Source organism: Momordica charantia, assembly GCF_013281855.1.
Source record: "Momordica charantia cultivar OHB3-1 chromosome 6 unlocalized genomic scaffold, Mcharantia_2.0 BLBB01000006.1, whole genome shotgun sequence".
NCBI lineage: Eukaryota > Viridiplantae > Streptophyta > Magnoliopsida > Cucurbitales > Cucurbitaceae > Momordica > Momordica charantia.
In genome coordinates this window covers 8,320,762-8,334,133 of record NW_028275164.1, presented here as the reverse complement: position 1 = coordinate 8,334,133, position 13,372 = coordinate 8,320,762, and the positions used below count along the sequence as shown (strand labels likewise).

At 46.3% G+C, this 13,372-nt stretch overlaps 1 protein-coding gene across 1 annotated transcript; it reads right to left on the bottom strand.

Moving 5' to 3' along the window:
- Positions 1-8,515: 8,515 nt before the first annotated feature.
- On the bottom strand, positions 8,516-12,971 carry LOC148210636 (uncharacterized). The gene is made up of 4 exons (XM_088126178.1): positions 12,746-12,971; positions 9,415-11,465; positions 9,148-9,336; positions 8,516-9,081 (listed from the first exon to the last, which is right to left on the bottom strand). Exons 2-4 carry the CDS (start codon positions 10,085-10,087, stop codon positions 8,516-8,518), a joined length of 1,428 nt encoding a protein of 475 aa, XP_087982304.1. The 5' UTR covers positions 10,088-11,465; positions 12,746-12,971.
- Positions 12,972-13,372: the final 401 nt, after the last annotated feature.

The window sequence follows — 13,372 nt, the reverse complement described above, 5'->3', positions numbered from 1 at the left end:
TTGTTTATTCTGGATAGGTTGATACTTGTGTCTTTAATCATTTTTCTTTCTGGTTCCCTCTTGTACACCATTCATCAAGTTGTTCCCTCTTTTACGCCGTGCATCAAAGAAATAGGTTCAGAATAGGTTTACCTTCTTCTTCTTCTTATTATTATTGCTAGTACTGTTATCACTGTTATTATTATTACAAGTACTGTTATTACTGTTGATATTATTACTAGTACTGATGTTGCTATTGTTATTATTATTGTTGTTATTATTAATATATTGTTGTTCTTATTGTTATTATTAATATTTTGTTGTTCTTATTCTATTGTTATTGTTATTATTATTCTATTGTTATTGTTATTATTATTCTATTGTTCTTGTTCTTATATTATTGTTCTTATTGTTATTATTATTGTATTGTTATGTCTAAAGCGGACATTATCATACCATTATGAAGATACTTGGGGTATCGTGTCCTTCACAAGTGTTATCAGAGTCATGATCTAAACATAATTGTGTTGGTGAATCCTCGAGTGCCGAACAAATAAGTGGTCTGTCTCAAAAGATGTAGTCATAGTGTAATTCGTGTGTATGCTCTATCTTACTGTGCCTAAAGCCTTTGATAATAGCAAGCTCTTATCCGGGTTTGAGAGTAGATGGATAAGTGACTACTTGAGGAGAGGATTGTTGGGTTTGTAAGGGGAATGTAACAAAGTCTCACATTCACTAGGGAACAACATGATCCGTGGTATATAGATGAGGAGAATTATCTCCATTGATATGAAGCGTTTTTTGTGAAACTAAAAGCAAAGTAATGAGGGTTATACCCAAAGCGGACAATATCATACCACTTTGGAGATACTTAGAGTACTTAAGCTACCGTTGTCATTAACACACAAAACACCATACTGGGACTAGATTTTTGTGCGCAAGCATGGGCAAAATGTATAGCAGGCTTATGGAGCACGAGCTCCCCTCAACTTATATTATAAATTACATAATATAGTCATGTTAAAAAAATCTTACGTTGGTGTAGTGGAGCACGTGACCTAGGTATTAATATTCATGGGTTTCATCTAAAAAATAATTGACAATGAGAGAAGTAGTCTATGTTTGGGGAAGAGAATACCCTGGACACGTGGATGACCCCTATTGGTGCTCCAAGATGACTTATGAGTCATGCCCAGCTCGGACGGCCGAGATCACCACCACTAGCGTTGACAGATGCTAAGTATGAGGGCCGAGGTGAACCTGGCCAAGGTCCGACCTACTGGGAAGCTCGGTGGGGGCCGATGTGAGCTACTGTCAGCGGCGTGATTATCGGGTATAACCGTCGGTCCCGAGATTACCGGGTGTAACCGACGGTCCCGAGATTACCGGGTGTAACCGTCGCGAGACTAGCGGGACTACCACCCATAAGTAGAGGACTTCACTCCACGATCAGGTACGATGATTTCTGACCTCGAACTAAACTAGGAATCCGACCTATACTGACTTGATCGTCGGAGTGCTCACCTTTTTGTGCAGGTCCGCCCAAGTATTCAGATCGGTCCGGAGGCCGAGTTTGAGCTGCAATCTGATATACACTGTTATTCATATCCTTGCATAAACATTTGGCGTCGTCTGTGGGAACGACAATCTAAGTCATCTCAATCCTTTTAAACCAATACGCGAGCGAAAATGGTTCAACCAGCAAACTCGACCAATACGGCAGATCGAAGGACTCTAGCTGCCAGCGATGCCCACCAGAGGGAGGTCGGAGCAGCAGTGGTAGGGGGCAAGGTCACGACGGCCTAGCAACAGAACCCCTCCGCAGGTCGGCACGAATCACCGCGCCTGTCCTACCATGTGCGCACCCAAGGACATCCAAGGCCACCCGTGGCCGAGGTGGGACCTCTAAAAAGGGCGCCCGGGGTCCAGCCCCGACTTCACCAAGTGAGAACTTTGACGCACTCCAGAGAGAAATGGAGGCAATGCGCACACAAATGCGGTCCATGGAGGAAATGTATAACGAGATGATACTAGCTGCAGGCGCAGGGTCCCGATCTGAAAATCGAATGACGCGCATTGACATACGCGAGCAAAGGGGTTCCCACCTCGGCCCGGTCGAGGAGGAACATCCCGAAGACAACGAGAGCGAGGGGCACACTCGCCAGAGAGGAGACCTTCGTGAACACCTCAACAGAAAGAGAGGCTAATCTCTCCAAAAAGGACAGTCACCATCCCGCTCACACAGGAGCTCCAACCAGCAGACTGAATCCTCTCACAACCCAGCAACTCCCGTAGGGGTGATCACAAGGGCAGAGTTCGACCAGCTGAGGGGCAAGCTCGACGCTCAGGTGGAGGCCTTAAAGGCCAAATGTGAGCAGAAAGAAGGTTCACTGAACGATGGCGACTTGGGAGAATCGCCCTTCACCTCGGACGTTTTGGGTGAAGCACCGATCCCTCGGAAGTTCAAAGCTCCTACCGTGAAGCCTTATGATGGGTCGAAGGACTCCAAGGATTATGTTGAGGTCTTTGAAGGCCTCATGGATTTCCAAGCGGCCTCAGACGCAATCAAATGTCGCGCCTTTCAGATCGCGCTTACTGGCAGCGCGCGATTGTGGTATCGGAGACTGCTAGCCAGGTCGATCTCGACCTACTCTCAGCTGAGAAGGGAGTTCCTCGCCCAGTTCTCTTCTCGGCATTATGACAAAAAGACAGCGACTCATCTCGCCACCATCAGACAGAAGGAGGGTGAGACGCTGCGAGAATATGTCACCAGATTCCAGGAGGAGCAGTTGAAGGTCGCACACTGCTCCGATGACTCGGCCATGTGCTATTTTCTCACCGGTCTAGCCGACGAAGCCCTCACGGTGAAACTTGGAGAGGAGGCCCCGGCCACCTTCGCCGAGGTGCTTCAGAAGGCGAAGAAGGTCATCGATAGACAGGAGCTCCTCCGAACCAAAACCGGCCGACCAGAACGAAAGATCGGCCGGGGCAGAAGTGGAAAAGATATAGAAAAGGCAGATCCCAAGTCCAAAGACAAGAGATCCTTTTCCAGAGGCCGAGCTGAGTATCGAAGGGCGGAGAACGGACCTACTAGGAGCCGACCTTACGAACGCTTCACCCCGACCACGATTCCAATTTCCTAGATCCTAACGAACATCAAGGAGTCTGGAATGGAAAAATTACTCAAGCGTCCTGAGAAGCTTCGGGGAGCCCCGGAAAGGCGCAGCAAGGACAAGTATTGCCACTTCCATCGGGAGCACGGTCATAACACGTCGGACTGCTGGGAGTTGAAGCGCCAAATTGAGGATCTAATTCAAGATGGCTACTTCAAGAAATTTCTGGGAAAGCCCAGGACCAGCTCGGCAGAAAACAAGGAAGAGCGGAAGCGTTCGAGGACGCCGCCCCGGCGCACTGACCGACCTGCGGTCATCAATACCATTTTCAGAGGGCCAAGCGGGGGTCAGTCCGGACATAAAAGAAAGGAGTTAGCTCGTGCAGCCAGGCGCGAGGTGTGCATCATCAGGGAGCAAAGGCCGACTGGCCCAATCACCTTCGACAGTACAGACTTAGAGGAGGTCCACCTACCCCACAATGACGCACTTGTGATCGCTCACTTGATTGATCATGTGGTGGTCAGGAGGATGCTGATAGACGGAGGCGCATCTGCTAACATCCTGTCCTTACCGACCTACCTGGCCCTGGGTTGGACGAGGTCGCAATTGACGAAAAGCCCGACACCGCTGGTTGGGTTCTCTGGAGAATCGGTCATCCCAGAGGGTTGCATCGACTTTCCGGTCACAGTTGGGCAGGACCAAACTCAGGTCACCCAAATGGCCGAGTTCGTGGTAATTGACGGTAGATCGGCCTATAACGCCATCTTTGGGAGACCCATCATCCACTCATTTCGGGCCATTCCCTCGACATTTCATCAAATTTTGAAGTATTCCACCCCCAATGGCGTGGGCACGGTCCGAGGAGAACAAACCGCTTCGAGGGAGTGTTATGCCTCCGCACTCAAAGGCTCATCGGTCTGCGCCCTCAAAACTCTCGCCGGTAGGGATGAGACGCTCGTGTTCGAGGCCGACCTGCCGAGGAGGGAGTTTGCCGCACCCACTGAGGAGCTCGAGCTTGTTCCTCTGCTTAGTCCCGAGAAGCAAGTAAGCATAGGAACCAAGCTGGGGGCCACTGACAGAGAGGAGCTAATCCACTTCCTCAGATCCAACTCGGATGTCTTTGGGTGGTCCCATGAGGACATGCCTGGCATTGACCCGAAAATTATGACGCATCGCCTCAGCATAGATCCGTCATTCCGACCTGTAAAGCAAAAAAGAAGACCTATAAACAAGGAGCGGAGTGATGTAATTGTTGAGGAAGTTAGCAAACTTTTGAAAGCTGAATACATAAGAGAAATTTTGTATCCCGAGTGGCTCTTCAATGTTGTATTAGTTAAAAAATCTAACGGAAAGTGGAGAATGTGCGTAGATTTTACGAACTTAAATAAGGCATGCCCGAAAGATTACTTCCCACTGTCGAGGATTGATCAGCTCGTGGACGCCACAGCCGGGCACGAACTGCTCACCTTCATGGACGCCTACTCTGGGTACAACCAAATCAAGATGCATATCCCAGATCAAGGTCATACCGCATTCATAACAGACCAAGGTCTGTACTGTTACAAGGTCATGCCCTTCGGGTTAAAGAACGCAGGAGCGACCTACCAGAGAATGGTGAACAAAATGTTCGTCAAGCAGATCGGCCGGAATATGGAAGTGTATGTGGACGACATGCTTGTCAAGAGCAAGCAGTCTAAGTCGCATCTCTCCGATCTGACCGAAGCTCAACCCAGCTAAATGTGCCTTTGGAGTCTCTTCGGGAAAATTCCTTGGCTTCATGGTGAACAACCGGGGAATCAAGGCCAACCCCGAAAAGATTAAAGCCGTGCTCGAGATGGAGGCACCTAAGACGCTGAAGCAGCTTCAGTGCCTCAATGGTAGGATTGCGACCCTGAACCGGTTTGTTCAAGATCGACAGATAAGTGCCTTCCTTTCTTCAAAGACCTACGGAGGAAAGGGCCGTTTGAATGGACAGCGGAGTGCGAGCAAGCATTTCAGCAGTTGAAAAGCTACCTCTGTTCGGCACCTTTGCTCGCCAAGCCAATGCCGGGGGACAAGCTCCAATTGTACTTAGCAGTGTCTGACAGCGCCATCAGCTCGGCCCTAATCAGGCAAGAGGAAGCGCGGCAAAACCCGGTCTACTACACAAGCAAGGCTACGACCGAAGCCGAGACCAGATACCCTCAAATGGAAAAGTTGGCTCTTGCTTTAGTCACCTCGGCCCGACGGCTTAGACCATACTTCCAAGCCCATACTGTGGTGGTGCTCACTAACTTGCCCCAAAAAAACATCTTCCATAGCCGAGCTCACACCACCTTCCGAGCTGAGCGAGTCCGACCTACCGTGGACAATCTATGTCGACGGATCCTCCAATGAGAAGGGGTGCGGGGCCGGGGTCCTCTTGCTCGGACCAGGAGGCGAGCGATTTGAGTATGCCTTGCGGTTCGGCTTCCGGACTTCTAACAACGAGGCTGAGTATGAAGCATTTATTGCCGGCCTGCAAATCGCTAGAGCATTGGGGGCCTCTCGTGTTAAGGTCTTCAGCGACTCCCAACTGGTTGTGAGCCTGATCAAGGAAGAGTACCAAGCCAAAGACTACCGAATGGAGAAGTATTTGGGCAAGGTCAGATCGTACCTCGCCCAGTTTCGAACTTACGAAGTAAGCCGGGTTCCCTGAGCAGAAAATTCTAATGCTGACGCCTTGGCCAAGTTAGCATCGGCGTACGAGACCGACCTGGCCAGGTCGGTCCCCGTCGAGATCCTAGATAATCCCTCGATCTCAGAGCCAGATCTGATGGAGATCGGCGCTCCAGAGTCCTCATGGATGGACCCGATTCCGGACTTCATTAGGGGCAACCCACCACAAGACCCCAAGGAGCGCAGAAAGTTGGCAAGACGAGCAGCTCGGTTCGTGGTCCGAGGTGGAGCATTGTACCGACGTGGCTTTTCCCTGCCTCTATTGAGATGCCTAACCCCTGAAGAGGGCCTGTACGTCCTCAGAGAAATCCACGAAGGAGTGTGCGGCAATCACTCAGGCGCCAGGTCGCTGTCAGCCAAAGTGATCCGACAAGGATACTATTGGCCGACCCTCAGCCAGGACGCCAAGAAGTTCGTTAGAACTTGCGACAATTGCCAACGCTACGGAACCATAATCCACCAACCTCCCGAGCTGCTCACCCCCATCTCGGCCCCGTAGCTATTCGCGCAGTTGGGATAGATATCATTGTTCATTTCCCTTTGGGGAAGGGCCAGACCAAGTTCGCTGTGGTTGCTGTGGATTACTTCACAAAGTGTGTCGAGGCCGAGGCGCTCTCCCACATAACGGAATCCAGAGTCACGTCCTTCGTATGGACAAATATTATATGTCGCTTTGGTATACCGCAGGCCATTGTGACAGACAATGGGAAGCAGTTTGACAACGCCAAGTTCAAAAACTTTTGCAGCAAGCTTGGCATAAGTCACCTTAGCTCGTCCCCCGCCCATCCGCAAGCAAATGGGCAGGTGGAGGCAGTCAACAAGATCATCAAGCGAGGCATCAAACTTAGACTGGACTACAAGAAAGGCAGGTGGGCCGAGGAGCTACCAGAGGTTCTATGGTCGTACCGGACCACCCAAAGAGAATCGACGGGTGAGACCCCGTTCTCCCTGGCCTTCGGTTCCGAAGCTGTAGTCCCGGTTGAGATCGGCATGCCATCTGACAGAGTAGAGCATTACGAGCCTACGGCAAATGAGGAAGAGCTGCTCCTCAACCTCGACTTGTTGGAAGAAAGAAGAGCAATGGCCCAGCTACGCCTGGCGAAATATCAGGGCAGAATGGCCAGACATTACAACGCCCGCGTTCGACCTCGGACCTTTCAGGTCGGACATCTGGTCTTAAGGAGGGTCCAAACCCATGTGGGTGCCCTTGATCCGACCTGGGAGGGCCCGTTTGAGGTCAAGGGCGTAGTCCGACCTGGGACATACGTATTGGCCGATCTGAAAGGAAACGTCCTCGCGCACCCGTGGAACGCGGAGCACCTGAAGCGTTATTATCCTTGAAATGCCAAAAGGGTTTTCAATGGATCTGTAAAAACTGTTTCAAAAGAATTATGATCGGAACAAATGTGATGATTTAATTTCATGATTCTGAGTTCGACCAGAAATTAAATGGGGGCTACGGACTCCCACGCGATCACATTCCAGCAGTCGGTTAAAATTCAATTCTCCAAAACTTAAGGGTACGAGGTGCGATGCTAAAACCACTGATGAACTTAAAATTCAAACCTTCAAGGTAAAGGGACAATGTGAAAAGTTCAAAATGATCAAGCCTCTGAACCTGAGGGTGCGATGTACGATATGAAGAACAGCTACGAACTTAGGATTTTAGCCTTTTAACGTTTTTAAGTTAAGGGTGCGATGTTAAAAAATCCAGAATTGGTGCAATGCATTGAATGCTAGACTGAGATTCAAATTCAAACTTTCAAATTATTTTAATTGAAGGCGCGACCTCAAAAGTAAGAGGTGCGAGGTGACATTGGCTGCAGTTCAAAGAAAAAGCAAAGAAAGGAGAGATGTTGCCAAGTAAAAACAAATGAGAGCTTCTTTATTGAACGGAGAGCAAAGCCAAGGCTTATAGACCTTGCAGCTCTGCCCTGGCACTTACAAACAAAAAACAAAAGAGAAGAGAAGAAAGATAGCGAAAAGCCTCTTGAAGGGTGGTCGCCTAAGAGCCTGCTTGAGGAGCGCCCTCTTGAGTGGTGCCGACTTGATCCTCTTCGAGGTTGGAGTAGTCAGAGTCCAGATCTCTGACGTACTTATCCACCAACGCTTGGGGGCCAGGGGTGTCGCTAGGCCCAGACGCCCACTGCACAGCATACCTCTTCTTCAGACCACAGAGATCGATCTGAAGGTCAGGCATGTCGGAAGCAATGCCCTTCATGAGAAACTTGAAGCCCGCGTCAGATAAGTCTTTGGCAAATCCATCGAAGTCAGGATGTTGCCTAAACGATTCCTCCAATAGGGCTTCATTGCTGAGACGCTCCTTCACCGTCTCCAGCTCGGCAGTCGCATGCTTCAGCTCCTCCTCCTTTGCTTCAAGCACCTGGAGCATGTCGTCCTTCTCCTTGAGGAGTTGGAACTTCTCCTTCTCCAAGCCCTTGGTGATAGCATGGGCAGCTCGGAGCTGGGCCTTGCGTCTGTCTTCTTCCTTCTTCAGTAGCTCGGCCTTGGTCTCCACCTCGGCCTTCAAAATTTCCACCTCAGAGTGAGCCTTCAGCAGCTCATCCTTCATGGTGGAGGAAGTAGCCTCCAAGGCAGCAGAGAACTCCTCTTTTTCCCTCGCTGCCAGAACTTCCCTCCCATCCAACTCGGCCTTCACGGCCAAAGCCGATTGAATGGAAGCAACGAACGCCTGAGAAAAGGTACAAATAAGAAGTTAGACCGAGCTACCTGTTAGGTAAATTGAGCAAAAACACCAATCTTACCTCAGCGGCGTAGTCGATGGTCCTCTGCAGAACAGACCCTGGGTCACTTACAAATTTGGACGCCCTCCTTAGGCAGCGGTCCAAACTTACGGCCGAGATGCGGGACACCTGGTCCCTCACCCCAGAACTTGACGGCTCAACTCTAAACCGTGCCGTCACATCAGACGTTCCGCCCAACCTGGCCTCAAGATCGTCCACCCGATCTGCGAAGCTCGCAGGCAAGACCCCACGGGTTCCGACCTCCAAGGGGGAGGTGGTCTTCTTCTTCTTCCTCCTTCGCTTCAGAGGGACTTCCTCCCTCACCTCCTCGCCCAAGGGCGAGACGTCCACCGCCTCGGTCTGATCCCTGGGGCGCTTCTCCCTCGAAGGACCCCCAGAAGACTCCAGCTCGATCACTGGGGCTGGATCTTCCGAGACTGGCCCTACCACAGCAGGGGTGGCAGGTTTCGAACTCTGGGCGGCCTCAAGAGCATGGGCTCGGCCCTTGGACTTGTGCTTCACGTTGCTTGCAAATCCGCAAACCATGGCTGCAAAATAAAAACAGGGGTTAACACAAGGTTAGAGGAAGAAGGGGGGAAGCAAGCTCGGCATACCAAGTTCGGAGTTCGGCCTTGAGGATTCAATTGGACGAACTGCGGGGTAGTAATCTAGCAGTCCGGACTCAAGCAGCAGCTTGTCGGTCACCAAGGTTCCGACCTTCCTACCCCTCGAAAAATGCTCCTTGTAATATTTCAGCGTGTCGTAGAAGGCTTGCGTAAGCTCGGGGACTGGTCGGATTGAAACTGCACAAAGACAAAATTTGAGTCAGACCTGAATAACAAGAAAGAAAGTTATCACAAGAAGTAAGAACTACTTCGTACCTAGGTTTCCAAACCTAGTGGGAACGTCAAAGAAGGAACGACCTGACTCGTCCTTTGCAAGCCATTCCCCAGAAGCGTAGAACCACTTCCTCACCCATCCCTTGATGGAGGTCGGCCCCTTAACTATACCGCCTGCGCCTTTCCTTGCACACATATAGTACCGACCAGGCTTCTTAGCTATCCTTTTCGCTTCGAAGCACGCGAGGAGCTGGTCTACGTCCAGCAGCTCGGCCTCTTCACTATCCCGGGCTCGTAGCCAAAAAAAGATGGCCAAAGTGAAAATGACACCCCACCCATTGGGGGCCATTTGAGCTGGAGCCAGCCCAGTTCGGAAAAGAAACTTTTGGACGAAAGGGTGAAGGGGAAGTCTGAGGCCGTACTCAAACATTTTGAAGTAGAGAGTGACCCATCCCTCTGGAGGATTGTCAGCTCTCTCCCCCTCCTCCGGAATCCTAAGGAGGATGTTCTCAGGGATAGCGAACCCCCTACGAAGGGGTCCGAGGTAGTGCTCAAGTATCCTAGAAGGGTATTCCAAACCCTGACCCGAGATGGAGGCATCACTATCCTCCCCGTCATCGGATAACCTAAAGTTTTCTATCTCCTCGAGCTCGGACTCTAACCTACGAGCTAAATCCTCATCGGATCCTAAGTTGCTGCTAAAAGAGGACGACATGGCAACTACGTTCGAAAGAGAAAGTGAGGGAAGAGACCGACCTACCAAGGGTTCGAGCTACCTTCAGATCGAACTCCAAGAATTCAGGGAACGTAAGGTATGACCTGAAGGATTGGGGGTATTTATAGCTCGTCGGAAAAATTTCCCCACCGTACACGTGTAATCAACGAGCGGCTAGGATCCTCCCTAAGATCCGAAGCGTCGGAATATTTGAATATTCCGACGATAAATCTACCGCAACGGTTATATTTTCCCATGAATAGGAAGTCGCCACGCGTCCAAAGCAAGTCGAATGAACTTCTCTGCCAGGTCGAGATCGGACTAGACAGAGAGGGGACCAATGTTTGGGGAAGAGAATACCCTGGACACGTGGAGGACCCCTACTGGTGCTCCAAGATGACTTATGAGTCATGCCCAGCTCGGACGGCCGAGATCACCACCACTAGCGTTGACAGATGCTAAGTATGAGGGCCGAGGTGAACCTGGCCAAGGTCCGACCTACCGGGAAGGTCGGTGGTGGCCGATGTGAGCTACTGTCAGCGGCGTGATTATCGGGTATAATCGTCGGTCCCGAGATTACTGGGTGTAACCGTCGCGAGACTAGCGGGACTACCACCCATAAGTAGAGGACTTCACTCCACGATCATGTACGATGATTTCTGACCTCGAACTAAACTAGGAATCCGACCTATACTGACTTGATCGTCGGAGTGCTCACCTTTTTGTGCAGGTCCGCCCAAGAATTCAGATCGGTCCGGAGGCCGAGTTCGAGCTGCAATCTGATATACACTGTTATGCATATCCTTGCATAAACAGTCTATATATCATATAAACATTTTTATTAAGTACTGAATTCTTAATATGTCCCCTTTAAGATGGTGGCTCTTTTGGACTCACTAATCTTGTCATGGATTTCATTTTTGAATCGAATGCTCGTTTGAGCTTGTTAGACTTTAATACCATATTAACATTCATGGAATTTATCTCAAAACTAATAGACAATGAAAAAACTAGGTCAAGCATATTATAATATTTATTAGGTTTCTTACCTTTTCGATGTGAAATTCTTAACATAGGTCTTTTTGGTGGTCTGGCTGGAATGTGCATGTGAGCATAACTTTGTTTAAACTTTCTAGTTTATTTATATGTATAGTATTGCCTGTATGCCTGCACTCCATATATATGCCTGTCTGCATGCCTTATATACATGCCTTATATATATAAGGCATCGCGATGTGTAATTGGTATACGAAAAACAGATTTTGATAATGCTGTCTCAAGTCATCCACGATATAAGAGCCGACGTCATCTCCTGAAGGAGATCTCTTTCGATATAAGAGTTTGGTTGTCCAATCATCCACGATGTGTAATTGGTCACCTATTTAAAAGAAAAAGTTCGAGAGTAAGGAAGGTGTTAAGGTGTTAGCACCCTACGACACCGTTTGAAACAGTCATAAATTATCCTATTATTTTATTTGGTCCAAAATAAATTTATTTTAATATTTTAATTTATAAGATATGAATTATTAGATATGGGTGGCATGGAAAAAAAAAATTTTGTTTCCAGGCAATTAAAAAAAATTTATCACCTGAATATTAGAAGGCTACGACATTAGGACTCGAATGTGAACCACATATGTTAATACCCAAGTGAACTGCTAACGTGCACCCTAAGATACAAACATTACTTTCTTTATGCAAAAGATTCTGTAATTCAAAACCATAACCATCACTTGTTTCGAAGAAACTTTAGAAATATGAGATTTTATTCTAAAAAGATTTTTAAAATACGAGATTTTATTCTACACCAATAGGCATTAAAGCAAAGAAAAAATAATTAAGTACTATAGCTCACTTTGATGTGGAAGCGTAACAACAGGTTTATTGTCTTAATAAATAAGATGGGCCTTTATCAGATTTTATCTTTTAGCATATTTTATACATAGACATATATTGAATAAGTTCATAAAAAAGGAAGACAAAATGAATGAATAAAGGAAAATTCTTGCGAATAAGTCTTTTGAATGATGAACAAAAAAGATTTTTTCTAGATACTCTTTTTTATCTTCTCGTTTTTAAAATCCTACCGAAGAACTTTTTTTAAATTAAAAAAAGAAACAAAGTTGAAAAAAAAAAGTAGACCCTGTTAAAAATTTTTGCTTTTACTAAAAATTAAACTTTTAAACTTTAATTGAAATTTAAAAGAATCCCTATTATATTTAAACCAAAATTTTAAAGAAAAATCTTTTATTTAAATGAAATTAAATTTTTATTTACTTCATTTTAAAAACTATTTTTATTTTATTTTTAACAAATTTTATTTATCAAAAAATTTTAATAGCTTTCTTTGTTAAAAAAAAAAAAAAAAAACTTTCTTCCAAAAAATGTTCTTTACTTTTTTTTTCTTTTAAGTTTCTTTTACTAAAAAAACATTTTTTTATTAACAAAAATTTCTCTCTAAAACAAACTCTTTTCCTTAAACCACTTTTATTCCAAATAAAAGGTAAAACTTTCTTTTTTTTCTAACCCTTATTTTCAAGGGACAAACCTAGGAGAATACCTTGAAAACCTTAAACTCTTAGCAGGTAGAAACCAGAGTAAAACACCTTGAATTTCCAGTATCAAATAAAGCATATGAAAAAAAAAAAGAGAACCCACCTTGCTCACCTGTGTGGAGAAATGTGTGGGTCAATTTGTTGGAATGTTGGGAATGCAATCGTAACCTCAATAGTTTGTGTAAAGTATAAGAGTGTTCTTTTACTATTTCCCCTCCTTTCTTCGCACTTTCTTTTCTTTTTGAGCTCCCCTCTTGATGAACATTAATCCTCTTTTTATAGGGAAAAACAACGGAGTGTTTAACTGAAGGTAGATAGGAAAAAGAAAAGATACCTAACCTACCAAATCTTCAACTAAAAGACTTATTCAAAATTAAATATCTTTCCTCCTTTTTCTTTTGGAAAAAAACTTTGTTAAAGACCAAGATGAGTTTTCAATTTATTTATTTATTTATTTTTATCCTTTCATAACAAATTAGTTTAGAAAAATAAATTCTTTAATCAAACTCAAATTAAGTACAATCTTCCTAATTAAAAAAGAAAAGAAAAGAAAATATGAAATAAAATAAAATTTTAGTCAAACCAAAGAAGGTGTCTACATACTAAAAATATATTTTATTGGCTAAGATTTTGTTAATTATTTAAAAAAGCTGTGGATTTGAAAATTTTCATTTAATGCTGAAATTAAATCGAAAACTTTATTCAAACCATGCCACTTAAAACAAAATCT

What these genes read in the sequence shown, in the direction of transcription:
- LOC148210636 (XM_088126178.1), bottom strand. Translation starts at nt 10,087, where the DNA reads ATGTCGTCCTCTTTTAGCAGCAACTTAGGATCCGATGAGGATTTAGCT. An exon ending in CACTAGGTTTGGAAACCTAG is followed by an intron (nt 9,337 to 9,414) that starts GTACGAAGTAGT and finishes GTCTTTGTGCAG; the next exon opens with TTTCAATCCGACCAGTCCCC. An exon ending in AAGGCCGAACTCCGAACTTG is followed by an intron (nt 9,082 to 9,147) that starts GTATGCCGAGCT and finishes TTTATTTTGCAG; the next exon opens with CCATGGTTTGCGGATTTGCA.